At 43.9% G+C, this 23,572-nt stretch overlaps 1 protein-coding gene and 1 long non-coding RNA gene across 7 annotated transcripts in view; one reads left to right on the forward strand and one right to left on the reverse strand.

Annotated features, from left to right (window-relative positions):
• Window positions 1-6,536: 6,536 nt before the first annotated feature.
• The window catches only part of ARHGEF6 (Rac/Cdc42 guanine nucleotide exchange factor 6), a 39,020-nt gene continuing 21,984 nt past the window's right edge, over window positions 6,537-23,572 (forward strand). For 2 of the 6 annotated variants that reach the window (XM_042029341.1, XM_042029342.1), the window contains exons 1-5: window positions 6,537-6,755; window positions 7,776-7,859; window positions 15,612-15,696; window positions 20,335-20,462; window positions 20,874-21,075. In XM_042029341.1, the coding sequence (XP_041885275.1) occupies window positions 6,591-6,755; window positions 7,776-7,859; window positions 15,612-15,696; window positions 20,335-20,462; window positions 20,874-21,075 (664 nt within the window). In that variant the 5' untranslated portion in view covers window positions 6,537-6,590. Of the gene's footprint in view, window positions 6,756-7,775; window positions 7,860-12,593; window positions 12,659-15,611; window positions 15,697-19,228; window positions 19,254-20,334; window positions 20,481-20,873; window positions 21,076-23,572 lie in introns of those variants that run through there. The other 4 variants (XM_042029345.1, XM_042029344.1, XM_042029346.1 and 1 more) reach the window with 4 other exon arrangements.
• On the reverse strand, window positions 6,753-13,548 carry LOC121665310. Its single transcript, XR_006016324.1, has 3 exons — window positions 13,178-13,548; window positions 9,042-11,252; window positions 6,753-7,328 (listed from the first exon to the last, which is right to left on the reverse strand). It is a non-coding gene; the product is annotated as an uncharacterized LOC121665310 (long non-coding RNA).

Consider the following 23,572-nt stretch of genomic DNA (forward strand, 5'->3'; position numbering starts at 1 on the left):
TGCTCTTGAATATAGTAAGCATGAAGACCTCCAACTAAAAATAAAAACCAAACCACAAGCCCAAAACCTTTGTACTACTGTTTAGTCCTCAGTAAATTTTGTTATTCAACTTACGGATTTAACATGGCAGTGCACCATTGAAAAGGAATGAGAATCCCTAAGCCATGCAACCTCTCTCTAAGCCATTCCAGTCCATTCCAAGCCAGTGAATCCTCCACCATTTAAAGAAGTAGTAAAAACTTGCAACCGAGTAATATGCAAACCAAACTTGTGCCATTGTTTTGAAATGGGAGCAATTACTGTAGGTTAACTTGTGCTGTAAAACGTGTTTTTCTTAATTTGTTGTATCTTCTCTTAATTGCAGGGGGATAACTTCTAGAAGATACCACTGAAATAATGCTGTTTCATCTGTGTTGATGGCAGACATGAGTGGTGCCTGTACCAATATGTAAGGTAGATATTACAGCAGTGTAACAGCTGCAAGGAAGTTTCCTGGTCATTGTGTTTGTGGGTTTGAATGGGTGTTCTTCATGGCTAAGTATTATTTTTGACTTCTGTTTAAATTTTGGAGGAGGAGGTTTAAGAAGGCTTTGTAAGCCAGCCAGGTTAGGAATGGCAGCAAGACACTACTTGGCTGCAAAAACGGGTCCGATTTGGGTACAGCTAAAGAAAAACATTTTTACAATTGCACTTTACATCATGTAGCAGAAAGTACTGAGTATGAATTTTTGTAAGAGCAGACCATAAAAATCTGACTTGTAATAATGAATGTCAGTATAGATATTTAATCAGTCTTGTTTAACATGCAGGATGGGCAATTAGACTGAGTATAATCTTCGATTAGGAATTGATCTCTGCAGAGGTCCTGGGATTAAATTGCAGACTTCAGGCATCTCCAGAATGATTTAAGACTAGGTCGGCTGTGTTTCATGGCTCTGAAGTCTACCCTATTAAAATTACTATTTAAGTCGATTCAAGAGCAGCTGTCTTCAGATTTTATGTGAAAGCGTGACTCTCCTGTTTCTCTGAAAACTCATAAAGAAAAATTGGTAGTGGCTGTCATTCTAACACAGCTTTCTGGAAAATTTCTCTACTAAATAACTGTTGGTAAAAAAATGGAAGTAATTTATAGTCTGTGCAGAATTTGATAAAATCTAGTACAAGTTAGAGGATAAGGGTAACTACCTTTTCCAAGAGAAGCATTTATGTAAAGAAGCATGTGTACTCTTTTATGTAATTTTTTAAATAGTTTGTAAATGTAAGAACTTACTTTGCTGTTAGTTTCAAATTCTACTTCTAAGAAACAACTTTTAAAAGGTAAAAAAGAAAAAGCTGTTGTTTGTACAGTTGGTTTATCTGACAGGTGGTCACTGTTACCAAGGAAATCCTACCTTGTGGGAAGGATAGGATCTGTTGTATACTGTGTGATTTTGTAGCCTCAGTTGGGTTACAAGTTATTATATAGAGTGTCAGTAACAGCAGCTCAATAACTGTGCAATGCCATTGTCAGAATATGCCAGTAACGTTTTATAAATACTCCTGATAAATTGATGCTGTTACCTTGATAATGAAGGAAAAATATGCTTTGTTTCAGGGTACTGGATTGTGTTTCAGATTAAATACAGAATCATCACGAGTGTTTTCTGTTCAGGGGAAGCATGTAGTTAAGCAAAACAAAAGCTACTCCCCAACCAGCTTTTTATTTTTCTATCACTTGATAAAATTTCCACTAGCAAATGCTGTCTTTGTTTTCCTCTTAAAATGTGACTGTTGAAGTACTTAAATTTGAGTCTTACTGAAAGGACACTGAACAATAGGTGTTTCTAAAGGTTAAAAAACCTAACCTTTTTCATTCAAAAATCACTGATGTCACTAGTGTGGCACTGAAGTGGATTAGGGAAATATGTCTAAAAGTAGCACTTCCCTTTCACTCCCCCACCCACTTGCAAAAAAACATTAGGAGTCAGTTTTTAAATTTATAGTTTGACCCAGGTCTTAAATCCTCTAATGAAGAAAACCAAATACTGTCTTTAATACACAGCATTCTAGGAGACTTAAAAAGGTATTGACAAATCATCGTATAGGTTGTGTCAGAACACGTTAAAATTCCATATGTTTGCGCCTCAGTTCTCTCTGTTAGCTGGGAAGCTGAAGCTTAATTATTCTTGACAAGTGAAAAAGCTTCCCTTTTCTTTTGAAAAAATTAGTGCTTTTTTTCAGTTTAGTAAATCTGTTTTGACCACGTTGTAATAAATACAGATATTAGAGACAAAAGCGCACTCTTATTAGCTTTGTCTTCAGTTTATAAATGTTTCCAGATTCTTAACAGACATGGTACCAATGTTAAGGGAACAGTAAATAGACCTTAACTTATGGCAAGGAAGGTAATAATAAGTTTGTGAAAAATCAGGATTGGAATTGCCAGCTGTCTACCTTCCCTTGGTCACAAGTTTTATTTAATTTATAGCACATTATTACTTACAAGTTAGTACCAGTATGTATACCAGTGTATTACTGAACTCCTGAGCAGCATGCTGAGGTTATCAAGAGCTGGTGGGATTTTGTGGTGGGTGGAATTTGGAGAGGGAATACACACAGGAATTGCAGTACTTAATACCTGCTCTGGAGACAGTGTTACACAAGGAGTGTGCGTTAATACAAGTTGTCCTCAGGGCATTTTGATTATTGTAGTTAGCTATTGATGTGCTTTCATACTGTTGGAACAGATCAAATACAATCCCAATGTATTCACTGTGTATATAAAACTAATTCAAAGATAATGTATCTTTTTTGTCTCTTGGCTTCTGAGAGGGTACTAACTTGCATTTCCTTTTTCCAGTTACGGTGACTAGAAGGTGGCAGTGCAACAGTGGATATGCATTGGAAAATTGAAGAATAACAAATCACAGCTGATACAGCCTGAGTTTTAAGTGTAGTGTTGCCCACCATTTTCTAGAGGATTGCATAAGCATTCAGGAGTTGCCTTTGAAAGTAGCACTACTGATCTCTTGGACATATATAAAATTCCTGGTGGAAGCCAACCACTGTCTGCAGTAGCTGGCACCTTCCAACAGTCCAGAGTGAGCCCATTCATTGCACACACATCCTACAGCAGAGAAGTACTTGGGTTGCCCATGTGTGTGCTTGCCATTTATAGTGAAAAAAGAGCAAGTTACACAGAAGTGAGTCTTAGTCCTCTTAAATACAGAGGACTTGACTAAGAAACCGTGAAAAGTTCTGCTGTATTACGTTAACAGATTTGTCTAGACCTTCTGGATGAGAGATGGGGAGTGTTGGTGTACTGAGACAATGTTAGTGATGAATGCCCAGAATAATTAGTGTTCCTGTATGTACACTAGACAGCACTGCATCTCTTGGGAGTAAGTGCTTCATTCAAAACTTTGTCTTGATTTTGATGCATTTTTCTTATGCGTACATGTTGATGTGCCAATATATGTGAGAGGAATCCCCAGGCATTGGTATTTCATGTAGAAAACTCGTAATTTAACTGAAGTACTTAAACAATCACGGATAATAAAATTTATACTGACTTTTGTGATAAACATAAACTGATTTCATTTAAACAACATTCGGTTCATAATGAGTAGCTAAAGAAGAAAAAGCATGCATACCTTGTCTACAGATTTAAAACTTTGGGTTTGGGGATAAGGGTATCACTTTAAACTTCAGTTATGGGCTGCAGATTCTAGGAGTAAATCTGTGTAGCAGATGGATAGAATTGCATATTTCCCAGGGCAAATAAATTTACTGTTAACAAGTATTATGGGTTTGGGGGTTTTTTGTCTAATTAACAAGAAAAAACATGTCTTACTCAGACACTTGGATCGTGGTAAAGATTTACTAGTGTTAAATCTTGGAGGGTTATTGTTACAAAGTGATCTCAGTATCTCTTCTGCAAGAAAGGCTGACAAGCTGTACTACCAGGCTCCTTTTTCAGCAGTAACCTACAGTCTTCAGTGCTGCTGTTCAGGCTGAACTGGATCATCCTACCTAAAGCGTAATGCCAAAATGGCAGCTACTGTAAGATCAATGCCTACCTAAAATCCTAATTAATGAGAATGTACCCTGATCTACAGTATTGACTCATGCACCAAGTCAAACTTCATCATTGAAAGCTACCAGTTGAAATGTATCAGTAGATTTTGCAGCAGACAAATACTCCAGTGCTGTTCTTTGTGGTTGAGTATTTTCCCTCTGCTGGAAAAAAAGAGTTAATTACTTAAGCTTATGTGTGACTTTGAGAAGCACCACTCAAAAATGGTGTCTGAACATGTGACTGCTGTTCTTACGTTGTTCCTGTCGCCATGCTGTTGTGATGTGTATGCTGCCCCTTTTAAAATAGCACTGTGCTATTAGTCATCACTGGTATAAATCAGGCTGTAAATAAGTATTTATAACTCTGCAAGAGGTGATCGACGATTCACTTGATTTGTTGCTATCAGCAAATAGCCAAAGTTGAAGTCTTTCCAAAGACCAGACCAGATGCTGTTCCTTCCTTACTGGCTCTACCTTCATACCCTGGGTTTGCCACAGAATTAATTTCGGTGCGGGCATGGGTAAACAAGCTGGAATGTGTTTAGATGAGTCCTTTCTAAAAGATGTAAGGTTGGGATTGAAGTGACTAATCAAAAACTCCATGAATTTTTGGGCTTTCTGAATATCCAAATCTGCACGTCTTTCAAGCAGTTGGTAAGTGTTCAAGATGTGGGAAGTATTTTCATTTAATTGTAGTTGCAGCCATTAATATCTGCTTGGCTGCAGCAGCTGCATGTGAAATAATAATAAAACTAAGCCCACCCATCTATACCAAAGGTTTCCTTTAGAGGAGGGAGTGGGTGAAGTACTTGGGTGTTCAGGTTTGTAACACTGACTTCAGTGAAGCAGGTGTGGAGTTGTCCCAGTGTTGGAAGTATGTCTCTTTATATCAGAAACTGCTGTGTTCTGATGAGGTGACTGAAGTGTCTTCTATATCCAAATGCATGTCCCCATTGAGAAATCAGCATTCGCAGTTGTCTTGGCTACCTACAGATTTGAAAAAAGAATTATGAAAGTGAATAGTCTATGTATTCCCTTCTGCAAAGCAGTAGTGCTTATGACAACTGGAAAAAAAAAAACCAGCTGAATTGCCAATTAGTCGTTATTTTGAAATATTTTGCACGCGTGTTAGTAGAGGTGCCTCACCAAATAGCAGTGAGCTGTGATTGAGCTGTAGCCCACTTTATTGTTCACAGTGCCTGCAGCCATGTGTTCTGAGTATTTCCACACAACAGAGACCTGGAACTCATCCTGGAAAAAGTCAGAATTGTGTCTAATCCTAAAAGGACAGTTCTCGTTTATTGGTGGCTGTTAAGATGGTCCGTAGGTAGGTCCCAGTATCGGTCATATAAGACCTGCAAAGTGGAGACAAATCCATGCACATTTAACTGTACAATTTATCCCTCTCCTGCTCTGTTTTTCCCTACCCTTTAAATCGTAAGTAGTTTGGTAACACTGGTTTCTTGAAAACAGCTGTTTCAAGTAACAGGGTAGGAATTGGCTCAGAACATTGTAACCAAGAAATTCTGGTCTCTAGGATACTTTGTTCCTGTTGGATTGCTTCAATCCATGATGTTCCAACTTCATAGTGAACAGAATTGCTTTATTTTCCATCTGTTCTTGTGAAAGGACAGTTATAAAAATGGCTGGACTTTTCTGACTTGCTGTGATAAGCAGTGATGGTTAATACTGCCCTGGGCAGGGTGGAAAACTACCTACAGTGGATCCTGAAGTGGTGGTGGAAAGGGGCATCTTAATAAGACAAGTGAAATAGTTGGGAATTTTATTCTCAGCTTTGAATGACTTAAATTCCTGACCTTTTTGAAGTTATCCAGATAATTGTTTTGAGACATTATCATCTTCTAAATAACCATTTTGGATTATATGTGGACTTCTACACAAGAGTTGAAGCATTATTTGTCCATAAAGTGCATGATCAGAATTTATTTTCAAAAATTAGACAATAGAAAACTACTGTAAAAGGCAATTTGAATAACTACGTTTGCCACATAAAGTCAAAAATATCTATTTAGTGCAACATTCCTCCAAAACATCACCATTGTGAATTCTGTTTTAACACTGTAAATATATTGTTATTTACAGTATTAAGAAATTTACTTCTTTGGGCAATAACCTGAAGCTCAGACCAAGTTTACTAGGTGATATGGTGCCAGCTGCCACAAGGAGGAAGTCCCTAAGTGAGATATTTTTGGTGTAATAACTATTCATATAAAGTTCTTGTGTTTTCAATGATTTTTCAAAGATTTAGTTAACAATCTGCTTTCCCTGTCTCCTACTGAGTGCTGGAAACTATTTTATTTTAACAACAGTTTTTTACCTTAGAGTAGCTACTTTTGGTTCCTAAGATTTGGTTTTTGTACCAAGCAAAAAAAAAAAAAAAAAAAAAAAAAAAAAAAAAACCAAAAAAACGCCGTAGTTTCACACTTGAGCTGCATCAGGAAGATGTAATCACGGATGTGGGTTCCAGTACGCTGTTGCACAGGAGAACAGCACTGGCGGCAGAACTCTCCGCCATGAATCCAGAAGAACAGATTGTAACGTGGCTTATTTCACTAGGAGTCTTAAATTCTCCTAAGAAAATAGTAGATGATCCGGAGGAGTTCCTGAAAACTTCTCTGAAAGATGGAACTGTGCTTTGTAAACTCATTAATCGACTTCTTCCGGGATCTGCAGAAAAGGTAATGCTTTCTGATGTATTTCGTTAGCCTGAGACAGAGCCCTGCTCAGTGAAACTCTGCCCTGGGCATTCTGAGGCATAGTTACTTAGGTAAATGAGAGGAGCAAGGAGGTTCAGAGAGAGGCGTTTTACATTTAAGTTTCTAATTGAGAGCAAAGTATGGTTGTAGCTTTAGTTCTTTGATTTTGTTTCTACATCCAGAAGAAAACCCTGCAAGGTTGCAGTTGGCTCGCTTACACTTGTTCAGTCAGTGGCAGGAAATACTTGGCTCACCAGAGATCAGAATATTTTGGTTTTGAATAGAAGGATATGCAATGTATCAGTATTTACATAACTATCATTAATTATGACTGTAAATATATTCACTCTTTCAGAACTCTTACTGCAAAATGCTTTGTTAGTCAGGAAATGCACTGGAGAAGCAGATTAGGACAGGAGTAAATAATAGCCCTTGGCATTTGTGCCATTTGGTCTGTCCCAAGACCAGCAAATCCATTGGTATTGAAGCCATGTGAATGCCTGCTGTTACAGTTTGACAAGGCGTGTATTTACAGTCCATAAGCGTGATAAGAATCTGCAGGAGATAAAAAAGGGAAGGAGTCCAATTAGAGATAGGAACTGGCAACACAGAAGAGAAGTTTAAAAAAACCCCAAAAAACAGCATAACAGGTTCTCCACCCTATGAAACAGGAGCCTTTCATTATGCAGAAAACAGTTTTGCTAGCTCCTTTTCTTTTTCTTACATTTGGTGGTTCAGGGCAGTGTCTTGTTTAAGGTCATCAATTTCCCACCGTCACTTAGGACACTGTCATATGCTGACATTCAAAACAAGATGCCGACCATTTCTGTGTGTGCATCACTTCCTTCAGTGGCTTTCTTCCTGCTTCAACAGCTTGCCTGCCACCCCCACCCGCCCCCTGAAGAAACTTCCCTAATTCAGTATAAAATGCACATGTCAATATTCATGCAGGCCTTCTCAGCACAGGCAATGCAATGAGATCAGTGGATTTTCTTTCTTTAGTATTGCTTGGAGCCTAAAAATGAAGCTGATTGCATCAGTAATATTCAAGAGTTCTTGAAAGGCTGCGCACTCCTGAAAGTGGAGGTAAGTCAACTTAGATCCTTTCTTTTATTGTAACATGCCAGTTTGATCAGCCTTCTGAAAGGAATTCAGATATCAGAGGGAAAAAGTTGGTATCAGTTCCTCATCTTTTGTATTAATAACATAAATCCGAGCATGGATGATTTAATACTCAGTCTGGGGAATTTGGAAACAGTATATTGACTCTGAGCTTAACAGATTCTCATCTTTTGAGACAGAACATGTAGCAATAATAGGAGGTCTGTCTAAACAGACTTTTGCCTGGACCTGTTCATAATTTTTTTTTCGTTATTAGAAGGAATTGCAGGTTTTAGCCTTGTTTTAATGGGAAGGTGAAGTTTTCTTAATACTACAGTATTTTTTCATCCCCTGCAACTGTTGTGTAAGATTCTGCCAAACACATATTAAATTGTTCCTTACACATAAAAATAATCCTAATGAAGTCAAAAGATATCTTTTTTGTGGCTGTTCCTGATCCTCTGTGTAGATTCTTATAGCTCGTATTTGCAAGATCAGAGCCTAAATTAATTAGTTCAGAGTTCAATTAATTTTGCCATCAAATTATTTACTATTTAAAGACTTTTGTATCACACTTAAATTCCTACAGTAAAAAAAGGAACCTGTAACCAAGTGTCATCACTATCTTGTTTGAAATATGCTCAAGATTGTGGAAAAAAACATTCTGTAGACAAAGTCTGCCAGAAGCAGGGATGGCATCCTTGGGCATTATACAGAATATTCACGCACCACAGTGAGAAAAGTCCAACCCACAATAGCTCTGCTCCTGCTTTTTTTTTCCCCTTGAAGGTCTAAACATGAAAAGGGCCTTTCTTCTCTTCAGAAGCTAAAATGCTTCAAGCTAAGCAGCATGAAAATGTGCTCATTCCAGAACTGTCTCCCTGGCCTTTTGTTGCCCAGTGATGCCTTTCTTGGAGCCTGCTGCAGCAGCACAGTTTTAAGAGCATATATGTAGAGAGAGAGAGAGAGATTGATAATCCCAGAAGGCCTATCGCATAAGAAATCAGTTGTTTCCAGTCTTCTGGCACTGACCATGTGATTTCCTCCATTTTTCTGAGATTTTATTTTTCTATTTGCAAACTAATCATAAAATGGTTGTGGTGGAAAGTATTTTTAAAAATAGGAATCTTAAACTGCTGAAAGATAGGATGGGGGAACGGTCCTCACCTGTCGTGCAGTGCCATCTCATAGCTTTGAAAGCTCGTTCTGCAGTACTGCGGTCACACTCCACAATTTTCAAATACTCAAAACAGGCAACACGGTGTGTCCGTCTCTGGGTGTTTCTCTGATCCTCCATGTGCATTTTCTTTCTTGGCTTTAATAAATTCAAGGTTTCTAACTTCTTTATCTAACTTTGATTTATAACCCACTTCATTTTTGAAACGTTCTGAGCCTTCAGTAACTTCCTTCACACTCATGTGCTCCTCTCCTGTTTGCTGTGAGAGGAGACCTCAAAAGCTGGATAAAAACTCAAACCTCTCAAGCTCGAGTTTAAATTTTGCAGTGATATGAAAACAATTTCTTCTAATTATTTTTTTTCCCGAAGTATTGTCAAATTAGAATGCCAAGTGAAGATACGAGTTTTGCTTCTTCCTAGCTCCCCTCGGAAGCCTCATGCAGAAGAAGGCTTGAGGTAGGACAGCTGAGATGGTGGGCAAGACATGGCACAGGCAGAGTGCTTATGCTTCCTTCTGACTTTTCTCCTGTGTTGCCAGCTTTTCTGAGTCCTCTCAGGCAGAGCCTCTGCCATCTGTTCCTTCTATAAGCTCCTGTGTTTGGAACATCTTGACAAGGAGACTAAGCAGCATTCCTATGGGTGATCCTCCCTCATGCCTGATCCCTAGTTTGCCTTGGAAAGGGCCATTGCCCTTTGGGAGGGGGTTTACTGCATCACATTTACCCTGGAAACATGTCTGGAGCATCAGAATAGGCAGAGAACCTTCTGCTTCCAAGATGTACCAGCATTGAAGTTGCAGTGATCATCATTAGGAAGATGAGCACAGGATAGGGAATCTGTTCTGCCTCAGCAACATAGTCTGAGAAAAGGGTAACATCAGGAAAGGTCTGGGCTTAGTACATTTGAATTCCACGACAGCCATCCTGCTGCTTACCCAAACCATGAATATGACAATCAAACCCTGATGGTTCTCTCAAATTCTGCCCTTCTCCAAATGCCACAGTGGGCTCTTGCTCCTCAGATACGAAGAAGTACCCTAGTGGACCTGAGCCACTTCTGTCTTGAAACTGACAGGGCACGTTAAGGTCAAATATTCTGTTCTTGTTGCAGATGTGAGCAAAAGAGGATGTTCTGAGGAAAATGAAAGTTCCCAACTTATTTCCTGGATGCTGACTTGTACAAAAGGGCCTTATCCTGGGGAAACTCAAACATGATATTAGCATCCCATCCTAGCATCCCATGGCTTCATTGTACTCTGCCTTCCATTTGCTTTTGTCATGGATGTTTGTGCAGCTGCCATGGAATACATCACTTCACTGGCCATTGCCAGCATGCAGGAAGGGTGGTCAGTGTGGAAGGTAGGGTTTCCAGCAGCTTTTGGTGGAAACCGAAGTCCCACCTTCCACTGAACAGATACTGCTTGCCAATCTTTCCCAGTAGGAGGGTATGCATAGAGATTACTCTTTCAGAGCTACACATAGGCACTTCCCTCCTACTCTTTGTTGTCCTGGTAACTCGGGAAGTGGACGAAAGACAAAGTGAGGCAAACAGCAACTTCTCATGTTTTACAGGAGCAGTGAAACATTTGGACATAGGGGCAGAAGGACACTCTGTGACCTTCCTGCTATGAGCTTGCTTCATCAAGTTGAAGCCATTCTACAGGCTGGAGGTGTGAGCTGGAAGAATCCACCTCATGGCAGAGTATAAATAACAAAACTATTTCTTAGCTTCAGCTCAGGACTGAAGCCCGAAATCTTTTGCTGTTTCATGTGTGTTAGTCCTAAAAGAGATGGCAAGCAGGGGAATTGCCCCATCCTTCCAACCAGGCAAGTGTTATAACGAGGTGAAACAATGAGACTGTGTCCAAAACTTTCCAAAAGCTTTCCAGTGCTAGGATTTGATCCAAGTTATAAGAATGTCTGTCAACCCAGCTCTGCTGAGACAAAGGACTAGGGAAAAGACATGGGCACTTCATTGGAGCTTAAGTGTCCTTAGAGGATTCTTTCATGGTTTGGACTGAGGGCCAGTGCAGAAATCGTGAATGTGCTTCATTTATACTGTGGCTTCAACATCTGAGCTGTGTATCTGACCCAAGAGTTGGTCCGGTGAGTGAGCACTGCTAAGGCTGTGCCAGCTGGATGCAGGTGGGTTGAGGTGGAAAGTGGAAGACAAAGGGTTCTGTCCTGATGGCCAGGTGGAGTCTAGTGTAGAAGAGACAGGGAAGAGATCATGAGGAAAGAGAAAAATCGTAGAAAGCTCCTGGCCTAACTTGCTCTGGTGGACACAAATGGGAGCTGTTTGCTTTTGCTCTTGACACTGGTGTGCATATAACAACAGCAGATCAATAGATAAGCATCATTTGCTGCTGAAGAAGCACAAGACCTTCATTCAGCAGCAGCATTTCATTGCTAATACAACAACAGAACTTCTGGCAAGGTCTGAATTTTGTGAACTAAGAACAGTATCTGCAAGATAAATCAATAGCTGGATTAAACCTGGCTGTCCAGAACGATCATAGAGTATGCAGAGGGTCGTTACTATCATGGGCAGCATAGAGGTTATTTGTGCTGTTGGAGGTGCCTGCAACCTCCAACAAACTACCTGGACTGAAGGCATGGGAGAGCAGGTGAGAAATCATCACCCTCTAAGCTCCCCATCCATGTACTCCCAAAACCTGCTCTGCTTTAGCTTCACTCCAAAGTGACATTACCTCTCTTAGCTGGATAACGTCAGAAGCAAGAGCTCCTGCCCAACACCAACCAGCACAAGCACTGGAGAATGGCTCTGCCTGAATTCAGAGTGACCCAGTGTCCCAGAGACTCCTGGCTCCAGGTGTGTGGGGTGTCCCTGCATGGGGTTGGGACCTACGGCTGGGCTTCACCCTGGGTATCAGTGCAGTGCTCTGTTCCCTGTCCATGCTGCAGCCTGCTGGTGTGCTGAAGTATCTGGGGATTTTCCTGTTCCTTGCAGGAGAATGTTCCCCCAACAGATGGGCACAGGCAGCAGAGGATACATCATCTCTGAGCTCTCAGTGCCTCAACTGAACTGTGCTTTATTTATGGGCTCTTCTGCAGTGTTTCTCTTCTCAGTGGTGCAAACCTGCTGCAATTGCTGTTCCAATAGCGTGGGTATTTCTTCCTTGTCCCATCCTTTCCTGTCCATGTAAATTTTTCTTTTCCTCTCCTTTATTCTTTTCCTTTTCCTTTTCCTTTCCTCTTCCCCTTCCCGTCCCCCTTCCCGATTCACTTTTTCCCTCTCCCTTTTCCCTTTCCTTCCCCCTCCTCCCCCCCACCCCCGGCCTCTCTCTTCTTCCCTTTCCCATGTCCCTTTCCCCTTTGCAGTCCGCTTCTTGCTCTCCCCGGGGCCGCCCGGTGCCTCTCGCCCGCGGCCGGCGGAGGGAGCTGCGGCCGCACGGCCGGGCCGCGTCCCACAGCGAGCAGCGAAGCGGGGCGGAGCGGGGCGGCGGCACCGCCTGTCACTTCCCCTTCCCTTCCCTTCTCTTCCCCGCGCTGCGATCCGGCTCCGGGTCAGAGCCGCAGCTGCCGCCCCGCAGCACCGCCCGCGCTGCCGCCATGCCCCGGGGCTGCGCGCCCGCCCGCCCGCCGCCGTGAGTACCGACCACCTCCATCCCCCGGGGGTCCCCGCGGATGTCCCAGCTGCTCAGCAGGGATGCCTCCGGGCAGCTCCCATGGGTGTCCCCGCTGAAAGGGGTGGCGGCACCGCGGCACCGGAGCGGAGGGTTCGGAGCCGGCGCGGTGGCTGTATTCTGGGCGCTCCGCGGGTACAACGACGCTCCCGCCGCCCGCCTGTCTCTGTCTCGCCGATGCTGGCGGAGCTCCGGCCGCGCCGCCAGTCCCGCTGGAGGCGGAGGCAGGTTCAGTGGGGGCAGCCGGGTCAGCGAGCGCCCGAAGCGCCGCATCGCTGGGGGACGGGCGCCTCCAGCCCCCGTCCTCGGGTTTGGAGGGATCGCGGCCGCGCCGGGCTTCGGGCTTGGCACCCAGCTGGGGGTTTGCCGGGGGTTGTCCAACTGTGGACAGCTCGGACTCGAAACACAACCCGGCTTTCCCTAACTTTTCTGCGTTTCCCGTCGCGGGACTGGGATTTTGGGTCCTGATAACTTGCTTACCGCACACGGGTTTGGGCCTCCTATTCTCGTCCTTCCCGAATAGCCAGGCGCTCTTCTGGTCGCGAAGCACCGTCTCCTGCTCATCCCCTCGCTGCCTTTGGCGGAGGCTGGCGGTGCGGCAGTGCAGAGCTCTCGCCCGGCGCGGTGCTTGACGAAACAGCCGGAGCGTTTTACCGAGGGGAGCTGCAGTCTGTGATTCTTGAAGTCAGAATTGCGTTTTAATGCAGATCCTCAGATGATAGGTGTAGATTTAAATGCGGTTTTAGTTACATCCACCTGATCTTCCATGAGTTAGAAGCGAAAAAGCCTTTTCTGCCTCTATTTGTCTTCTAGCTGCAGCTTGTCTTTTAGTTATGAATGGAACTATCGATGGATTGTGCTGGAAAAAGTAATTTTTAGGTCATAAGTGAGGACTTTTCTATATGAGGAATTTATTCTGGAACAAGCTGCTGAGTATATTTACATTACAGTAGCTGACCTAGAAGAGTTTTCCACATAGCCACTGTTCCACAGTAGCTGTTCAAGACAATTTCCCCATGAAGAAGTTCTAAATGTTATTACTTGCTTTTGTGCTGGAATTTTTTGCATATCTTTCTTCCCACCATTTTTATCTGGACTTTGTCAGCCTGATGACTGAGCTTACAGCATTATCCTCTTCATTGAAGGATTTGAGATATATTTTACTATTTTGCTCCTTAGAAAAAAAAAAGGCATTCATTCAAGGCAGGACTTTATTTTTCTGAAATTACTGAAGTGGAAGAAAAAGGGTATGGCTGAGAAAATGACACACCAGAGAGATGCATTCAAGCATCCCAGCCTGGCTGTTTACTTCCTCTTGTGCAACTGTAATATCCCATCCTCCAGCAGCTGCCAAGGGGGTCAGCGCACACCTGGGTTCTCTGCTACCATTTCCCTTTCCACGGAGATGGGAACATCGCTGCTTAGGGCTGAAGGTGATGCTTGGATAGCACTGCCTGCAACTGCAGGGCAGGAAAAATGGTTCATGCACCAGCTGGCAGAGGGGATGGGACTTGCATAGTCCAAAGGAGCAAACCCAAGTGAACGCAGGCAATAGATCAACTCAGAAACAGCCCAAGGAAGGTGGGTATATCCCTGGAATGCGCAGAGCAGTAGATGCAACTGGAGCTGTGGAGCTACAGGTTTTAATATTTGTAATGACAGCAGGCTGACCCCATGCTAAGCATGGATTAAATTTCTTTAGGGTAAAGCGTGTCTCTCAGTATTGAGTAGCTGAGTTAATTTGAAAACATAATCTCAAGAAAGATCAGCCATTTTACTGTCTGTGTTGGACTTTGGTGCTGCTCTGGTGTGTCTGTGAAGAGGAGGAGGTGCCGCGAGCGTCCGGGGATGTGAGAGAGGCCAGTTCCCTTCCTATTTGAAATATGCCAAGCATACTCAAGGAGCTCTGTGTGGAAAGCAAGAAAGGGCTGTTTTAAAGGGCAGTACTAGCCTAAAGGTAAATTATGACTTTTGTCCTTATTTAGCAGGATACACTCTTTAGTGTGTTGGAGGTGTTTGTAATTAGATGGTGTCTGTCAGGAGAGCTTTAAAATCATCTTTCCTGTTCATGGGATTTGTGTATCTGTGGTCTCCATCTGCAAGACAACATGTATTTGGGGATTATCAGATGGTGCCATGGTGGTAGCATCAAGAGGGTATCTCTTTGTATCTCTTATCTTTGCTTCATTGATGGTAGGATTTGTACAGTCTGTATGAAGTTGAGAGCATTTTTCAGGTGTTAGAGGGGGTTGAAGTGTTTTGGAAACTCAAACTGCCCCTCATTATACTGGTGATGATTTCTGAAGTGTACAAGGTTCAGGTTATCAATCATGGAAAATAAGCCCTTGCTAACCATGTATTTCTGTTTTGCCATTGAGGATTAGCAACATCAAATTCTTTAGGGTGAAATTTTGGTATATAAGATAACTGGGTTTGTCTTCCTGTAAAAAAGTGTAAATGTATATATTGCAGTAGCAGAAAATTCCATGTGTGTTAATTCTGCTGTGGAAAATATGTGTGTGTTTATACATAGCTCTCTGTATGTACAGCCTCAATCTCTTCAGCTTTCAATAACAAAAATAGCAATAAAATCTTTCCTTCCCTCAAGGCCAGCAATAACCTTCTCAGTGATTTTCAGAGGAGTCTCTGCTCTGCAGACAGCACTGATTCCTTCCCTGTTCCCAGCATTACACTCCAAATACTGCTGGGTCCCCCTGCCCTTCCCACGCCGCCTGCCAGTGGTGCCCCAGGAATTCTCTGTCTGCAAAGGAAATGGACTTGTCAGCCCTGAATAAACACCCTGTCCCTGTAGAGACATAGGGGCTGCCTAATCCTCACCCTCCAGCATCGTGGGCGGCTCCAGCAGCCAGAGTGAGATGTTTTGGGCTCAACTGATTGAGTTCATCTTTCACAGGTGTTTGATCCACATGATTTGTACACTGGAGATCAGTTCTCCAAGGTCCTGAGCACGTTAACAGCTGTAAATAAAGCTACTGAAGGTAAGAAAAAAGAGGTCCTTTTGTTGTAATTTCAAACTATTTCTCATGTGTATGCAGGGCCAGTTTTTGTTTTTTTGCTAATTCCTGATTTATGGTGATTTCTGGAGGTTTGTCAAATTGTGCACCCAGCACTGATGGCTGACAGTGGATGGTGGGATTGGTATTTCAGGCTTCTACCAACTCAGGGTTAAATTGTGACGTTTCAGAGTTGCTGTGTGAACTCTGCAGAGCTCAATTATCACTTTACACTGAGGGACCTCTGCTCAGTTTTGACAGTATTAAGGGACTTCAAAGTAGGTCAGCGTAAGGGATCCTCAATGTAAATGAGCATGCACCTCCCAAAATGCAAATACCAGATTTTAAAGAGTGTGTTTTAAAGCTGAAGAGAAAAACAGCTCCATCTGCATAATACCTTTCCTGAATGTCAAAACAAATGTTGTTGCTAGTTGCTCAGTCAATTGTATTGATGTTTTTCTCTCCTCTCCCTGGTTCCATGGAGTAGGCTCCTGGATCTGGGAATCAAGCTGATGGCTTGTCCTGCATCCCTGGGAGCAGGAGTAGGCTGCTGAAGCAAAACAAATCAGCTCATCCTGATTCCATCCCAGATATGTAGCTGTTCCCTACAGATTGCTTTAAAATGATATTTAGTAGCATAGGCTGTGAAAGGAGAAGTTCAACAGGGAGGACAGTGGCACAGTGGTGCTCTGGGGAGGGGTGAGAGGACCGGGGTCTCCTTTATGAGGGGATGAGGAGCAGGTCTGCCTGGTGCTGGGAAGACTTCACAGCCTCTTGTCATACAGGTGGTTTAGGACAGACTCCTGCACACCCACCAAAGTCCAGCACCAGAAGAGTTCCATTTCCCTGTTGCAGGTTACATTTGAGGTGATTTAAGGAGGAAATTTCAAAATGAAAACTCATTATTTTCCTCTCATGGGAAGTCTTTCCTTTTGGCTTGCTGCATTTTGCCTATACATTATATAAACTGGTGTATGAATTATCATGCATATATTGTACATCAACATACATAATAATATGTCTAATAATAATATATATTGTATAATAATAATAATAGTATATATTTTTACACACCCCCCTATGATTTGTGCACACATATATGTGTGTGTCTGTGTGTATAATGCTGCTCCGAAGAAATTCAGGTTCTGAGGATGCTGTTCTGCAGCTAGGACTCAGCTCTGCTGACAGCTCACTCCATAGAAGTTTGGGAATGGGAATTTGGCCTCAGCATGCCATCTTCCTGCCTCAGCACCTCCTCCCAGCCCCTCACCACTCAATTACCAACAGCACCCGCTGACCCTGTGTAGAAGCTCTTGCAGTTCAGTGTGATAGGGGATATGTATAAAATGTAGGTTAACTCAACTGGGAACAACTTCTGCAAATGCTGCTGTTGTGATTGATATTTACTTCATTATTCTGAAAGTGAAAAGAGAGAGAAACTTTCTTGCCTCTGTCCTTACCTGTTGTTGGACTGGAGGGGTGTGATGGGGTGTGTGCTGACAGGGTGACAAGGCTGCAATGCCGTTCTCACGTCAGTCCCCTTATTTACAGTCCCAACTCCATTCTTCCAGCCACCCCTGTTCCAGCTCAGCCCGGGACAGGGCTTTGCTGGGGAATAGTTCCTATCATACGTTACTGATGGGGCTATAGAGAAGTTGGCATCCTCTTGGTTTCATGGCAAACATCTGTTTGAACATATGCTTTCTGTGTTTAAATGTTAAAAAGCACAATGCCTGCAATATAACTAGCTGCTCAGGCAGAGAGCACCCTTGGGAAGAGTACAGGGTAAAATAAATACGTGTCTAAATAATTTGCTTTTTGGTGGCTTGGCTAAATTCCTGAGGAGCAGGAGCCTGTGTCCTACAAACTGCCTTTGCAGATGTTCCAGTTTGTCTGTCTTGCCAGAGGCCATGGTCTGAATAGAGCATCAGGATAAGCCTGGTACTAGCTACTGCAGTTGCTGCTGTCGCCAAGGCTCTGACATGCTTGCACATCCCAACACCTGCAGCTCTGCTGCATCCCAACATCCTGGTTGGAGGCAGAGGGAAGTAGGTGTCAGCTAAGGAAACGCTGTGGGAACGCATTTCTGAGCATCTATTTGAAGTCCAAATCCTTGTGTCTTCATGGATCTTTTTGTGCAGATAACTGGAGGCATAATTTGTAGCAGATAAACTTTTAGTTCAGCAGCTGTCCATCAAAACGCAGCAACACAGAGCTTGATGCTTTTATCTGCAAGAGAGAGCAGGGAAGCAAAACCAGCTGTGCTAGATCAGACAAGGCTCATCTGCCAAAAATAGTGTAGGAATGTGAGCAGAAAACCCAGCTATTTTAACCATAGTTTAAGCAACATATGGCAGCAGTGTTCCATGCTGGACCAGGCATAAAATAGGACACTGTCACGATGCAATATAAATGATACACTTCCCTGCCAAACTGTCAAAGGCAGTTTTGCATTTGTTTCTAGGTTGCTGCAGATATTTATAAAAGCTTTGGAAGATTGGGAGGGGCAGGGAGGATCATAAAATCGACAGTAATGGAGTCATTTCCGTGGGACTGTGGCTGATGACTTGAATAAGCGAAGTCTGGACTCAGGATTTATGCCCTCCCTTTCAGAAGGCATCAGGGGAAGAATATCTCACACTGGCAGCCAGCCACACCCCTGGCCTGTGAGTCACCAAGAGCAGCCAAAACCGCTCCTGCTCAAATATCAGGATGCTTCAGAGAGAGAAACCCACTCTGTTGGCAAAGTGGGTTTTACATGGAGAGGGATTTTGCAGTTGCTGCAGCCCAGGAATCTGGGAATTCACCCTGCGGTCGTAACAAGCAGGGCAAGAGAGAAAACTGACTGACTGACAGCACATAAGGTTTGCCATGGATGTTGTCCATTGCTGGAACACAGACTGGCTAGCCGGGTGTGTGGATATGGCATGGCTGGGCTTTGTAAGACAGCAGCACCTGGAAGTCGTAGTCACGGACCTGGTCCCCACTGTGCAAGGAGTAGGAGAGAGACAAAGCAAGTCTCTTCCACAAGAGCTCACAGTTTGTGTTGCTCCAGGTCCAATCTAAGGATGAGGTGTTTTCCTATTGAAACAAAAATCCTCTGAGGAGCATAAAAGCCCAGCTGAGTTCCTGTAACTCCCACCAAATTTCCCCTTCAGAATGAGTTTTCCATGCTGGCATTCAAAGTGGAGGAGAATGGAGGAAAAGCAGCCTTGCAGTTTGTCTTTTCCGATTTCTGCGCACATTTGGTGGCTGGATCACCCTCTCCTCTTGCAGTGTTTTCAAGGCAGAACTCCAAACGTGGTCCACGGACTTGCACACCCAGCACAAGGATTCCTGCAGACTGCTCTTCTCTGCTCTGCTTTTGAGGTCCACGGACATGTGAGGTTCCACTGCAGGTGGAAAACTGCAGCTCTGGAATGCAGAAGTGTCCTAAAATCTGAAGAGAAGCTACAAGACCAATCTTAAAAGTCCTTCACAGTTTACTGAAGTGATAATATGTGCTGTTGTGTCTTTTGAGCACCATGGAACACAGAATGGAGGTGATAAGAGTGGTGTCCCACATTGTGGTGTGGGGTACAGTAGCAGTGAAGTACTGGCAATTATTGGGTGGCTTGAGTCCCAAGTTTTTACCCCTCCGCAGCATCCAGCAGGATGCTGGGGCTGAGTGCTGCCAGGTCCTGCAGGATCTGGAACTGCTCATAGCAGCAAGGCCACTGACTCAGTCTCTGCACAGTTAGGACCAGGAAACTTTTTACCCTCTGGCAACTTTTTCAGTGTTAATATAGAAACAAATCACTAATTATGAAAACAGGTGTGTCAGAGCAGCAGCATTGCCTCCAGCATCAGGTGGGGACAGAAACAGGCCTAAAGATTGGTTTGCAAAGCAAGGAGCTCTGAGTGTTTGAAGGAGGCAGCTCCAAGAGCTGCTGGGATGATCTGAGCCTTTCCATGGGCAGTTCATCTCCTGGCCGTGACACTCCTGTCCTTCCTTGGCGTGGCTTGAATCCCTCTCTCACATGACTAATGGCAGCCGTCCATGAACAGCAATCAAAATAGTGCCTAGCCTCTTTCAGCTGGATAATGAACCCAGAGGGACTTCTCTAAATAGAGGAGCAATTGTGTGGACCAACTGTTCAGCATTCCTCCCCACTCAGCGGGATAGCCCACACTGCAGCTGCAGAGGTGACCTAAGAGCACTCACTGGAGAGCTAAACTTTGACACACCTTCAACAGTGCTTACTTGCATCCCAGAAACATTCCCGGTAGGGAATCACTGTACTGAGTACTATTCTGCTTTCCTACAGTTTTAAGGGGGATTTCAAAGAACTACTGCAATTGAATGTGTGGCTGCAGAGCTGGCACAACCTAGGAGTGCCTCAGGATGCAATTTAACTTCTTCCATGATGGAAGGGTTATCCCAGCCCAGAAAACCGCCCTCACTGCTGACTGGGAGTACCCACACTGCAGATGTCATGCACTTGCTATCTTGCTCTGATAGATGCTCTTTGAACTGTTGTGCCCTGTTCCTGTTTTCTTTGCAGGCTTTACTCTTTGCTTTGCTGTGATGTGGAGGGATGGTGGACAGCTGGGTAAAACTCAGACGTTGTTTTGTTTCCCCAGATCAGCTGTCAAAAGGGCCATGTTCACATCTGTCCTCTCTTAACTCTGCGGCTGGAGACCCCCAGAGTGACTCCAACGGCACAGCTTCCCAGTCAGCAAGGGTGTTACGGAGGCAGTCCAAGCCTGTGGTACCCTTTATTTAACATGTAATCGTGGGTTTGATGGCCTTGGGGGTAGAGGAGTGTGATTGGTACCTCTGGTTCAGCATCAGAGGTTGTTCTCCCCTGATCTCCATCATGGGTTTGCTGCCTCACCTGGAGAGAGTCCCGCAGCTTCTCCAAACTGCAATGTTTCTCTGTGTGACATGAGGAGAGTGATTCTTATCTGCCACCCATTGCACTGGGAAACTAAATTAATGCTTGGGAGGGACCTTGTGGTCCTCTGAAGGGAGTGTTTACGTAACAGCAAGATATTATTGCTTGTTATACAGAGCAATACTTAAAAAACAGCTGTCACAACAGAGAAGAACAATGGCTTGTCCTAGTGGTTTCTGCTTTTTTTGACTATTTACTGATGTTTTTCCACATTTTTTTCCTTAGGAGATGACCGAGAATGGCAGTCATCAGCTGGTGGTAAAGGCCAGGTTCAATTTTAAGCAGACCAATGAGGATGAACTCTCTGTTAACAAAGGAGACATTATTTATGTCACCCGAGTTGAAGAAGGGGGCTGGTGGGAAGGGACCTTGAATGGAAAAACAGGCTGGTTCCCAAGTAACTACGTCAGAGAAATCAAATCCACCGGTAAGCAAGTTGCTTTCAAGGGCTGATTGAATGACAGTGGTATAATGCAGTGAGGACCCTTGTGCCTTTGGGAAATTGCTGCTATTTATTAAGGACCGTTTGTGTACTTCAGGCAGCTGGGCTAATGGAAGGACGAAAGGAAGGGCAAAGCCTAGTCTTTCAGATGAGTTGCTTGAGAGCTGCTTCACCCTCTTCCCAGCACATTGTGCCTTTCTGTTGCTCCCCCCAAGCCTCAGCAGCATGGAAGCAGTGATATTATCAGACAATGAGGACAGAGATGGATGTGGGTCCTGTTTGCCCTGGGGAGCCATCAGGTCATTCCAGCATCTGAGCACAGAACTAGCTTTTTGTTAGAGACCTTGGTCAGGCAATGTATTTGTGTTTGATCCTGGCTTTTCAGGCATCAGTGGAATGGATGCTCACCATCATGGTGTGGAATATGACAAAAACTGCATGGCCACAGGGCATGGTCCATAGTGATGGCTGATTTCACAGGGTACATTTTTCCCCAGATGATTTTGCTGCAATATTGAGAAAGGAAGAGGGAGGGGATGATCCATCTGATGTCATCTGCCTTTATTGAGCTTTGTCTTGAGTGTCCTTAACATTAACATTTTCTGTGATGTGGCTATACGCAGACGTAGGGTGATAATAATGTGAAGCCCCTGGCCAACTGCCCTGTGGCATTACACATCCATTCAAGCAGCTCACCCAGGCCTTTTTGTGAGATTAAACTGGTTTTTTGCAAAATGGAACTTGGCTCCTTAATGTACCTTGAGGACTTACCATAGACAGAGACCAGTTGTGTGCTTGGTGCTGGTTCTATGGCTCAAGATCTGCTGTGGCCTCAAACAATGAGATACCAGCAGGGGTCTCCAAATTAGCTGCAAAATGTGCAGCCCCTGTTAGACATCCTTTCTTCCACACTTGCAAAAACAAAGCAAAGGAGGGAAGAAAAAAATTCATGATTTAATGCTCAGAATTAGGTCAGTTTTTATTTAATTCTAAATGAAAAAAATCATTTAGATTTTCCTCTGGGAAATGATGTCTGAGCTGGAGCAGGACATTGCAGCAGGGATTGAAGGCATGTCTGGCACAACTCAGGAATCACTAATCAACTCAGTGAGGGGAGAAGAGAGATGTTTTAAACAAAGGAGAATAAACTTGAGTCCTATAGGGAAAATCAGATGGGAGCTGCATGAAATGACAGTACCTCACTGAAGTGAAGGGCCAGTCTCCCATAGGTCCTGATGTAAGAGCCCATCAGATTTTTCTGTCTGCAGAGCTTTTCCCTCCAGATCCTCTCTTGGCACCATTTCACGTCAGGACAGTTCATTGCCCTGGTGTCTGCATGCTCAGGAGATGTGGCTGCATTACAAGTGAGCAATGAGGGACCATCAGTAAACCCTCCATGCCCCAGGAGCACTGCCGGGGCTGCAGCTGGCAGGGAGCTGCTTTTCCCATCTCCACAGTGTAAGACTTGTCACTCTGAATGGAGTTGTTTTTCAGCAGTGTCCTTGCCTCTGCTCTGTCCTAGGTGTGTCCTTTGGGTGGAAATATTCTGTGAGTCTGTGAAATAACGTGGAGGTGAGCTCCTCTGAGTCTTTAGATGAGGCACAGAGCTCCTGGCTGGAAGTGACAGGAAGCACTGCAATGGCAGTAATTAGAAAGTACATCAAGCTGCAGCTTCCAGATGCTAAATGTATCAATTTCAAGCTTCTCCCCTGCTATCAGTGGGAAAGTAATTGCCTTGTGTGAGCGACTGCAGGGAGACAGGAGAGCCTGGCTGCTCCACATGGCATGGAGCTGTTTAAGTATGTACAGAGTGGCCTGGGCTGTGGCAGCCTTGCACGGCCTTCCTGTCCCAGTCCAGAGGGGTGATGGTGTTGCTGGGAAAGCCGTGCTGCTGGCAGAGAAGGGGCTTCTCTAAGGAAGGAACAGTGGAGCAAGAACTTGTCCGTGTGTGTGTGTGTGTGTGTGTGCACATATGTACAGATGCTGGAGACATCCACAGGGATTTAGCAAATGCAGAATGAGAATGGATTTCCAGGTTTTTGGGAGCTCTTCATTTAAATCTAATTTCATTCAGAGAAGGATTTGGCATCACAAGTGACTGCGGAGATCAGAGTTCAGCATATTGATTGGGGTTGGCTTCAATCACCTGGAAAAAAACACAGTATCTCTCATTTCTGAGAGACACCCAGTTTTAAAACCAAATTTAGTGGGCCAGGTGAAGCCACACTGTAGTTCCAAGCAGTGCCAGATACTGGGCTGCTGCCAGGGATTTTGGAGCAAACCTGGACATTGGTTGGCAGAGGCTGCACGAAGCTCCTGGTGTGACTCGCTTGGCTGCCATCAGTGTTGTGCATGCCACTGCTTTGATCCTAGTTTTTTGTGAAATGGGGAAACAAACCCTTCAATTGAAGTTTTGTGGTCACAGGGGTGAAGTTACATTTGCTGGACATGATGTGGCAGTGTCTTTTCCTGGTGGAATAAT

The sequence above is a fragment of the Corvus kubaryi genome, unplaced genomic scaffold (assembly GCF_017639235.1).
Source record: "Corvus kubaryi isolate FWS band 111438036 unplaced genomic scaffold, C.kubaryi_AGA036_p1.0 37322, whole genome shotgun sequence".
NCBI lineage: Eukaryota > Metazoa > Chordata > Aves > Passeriformes > Corvidae > Corvus > Corvus kubaryi.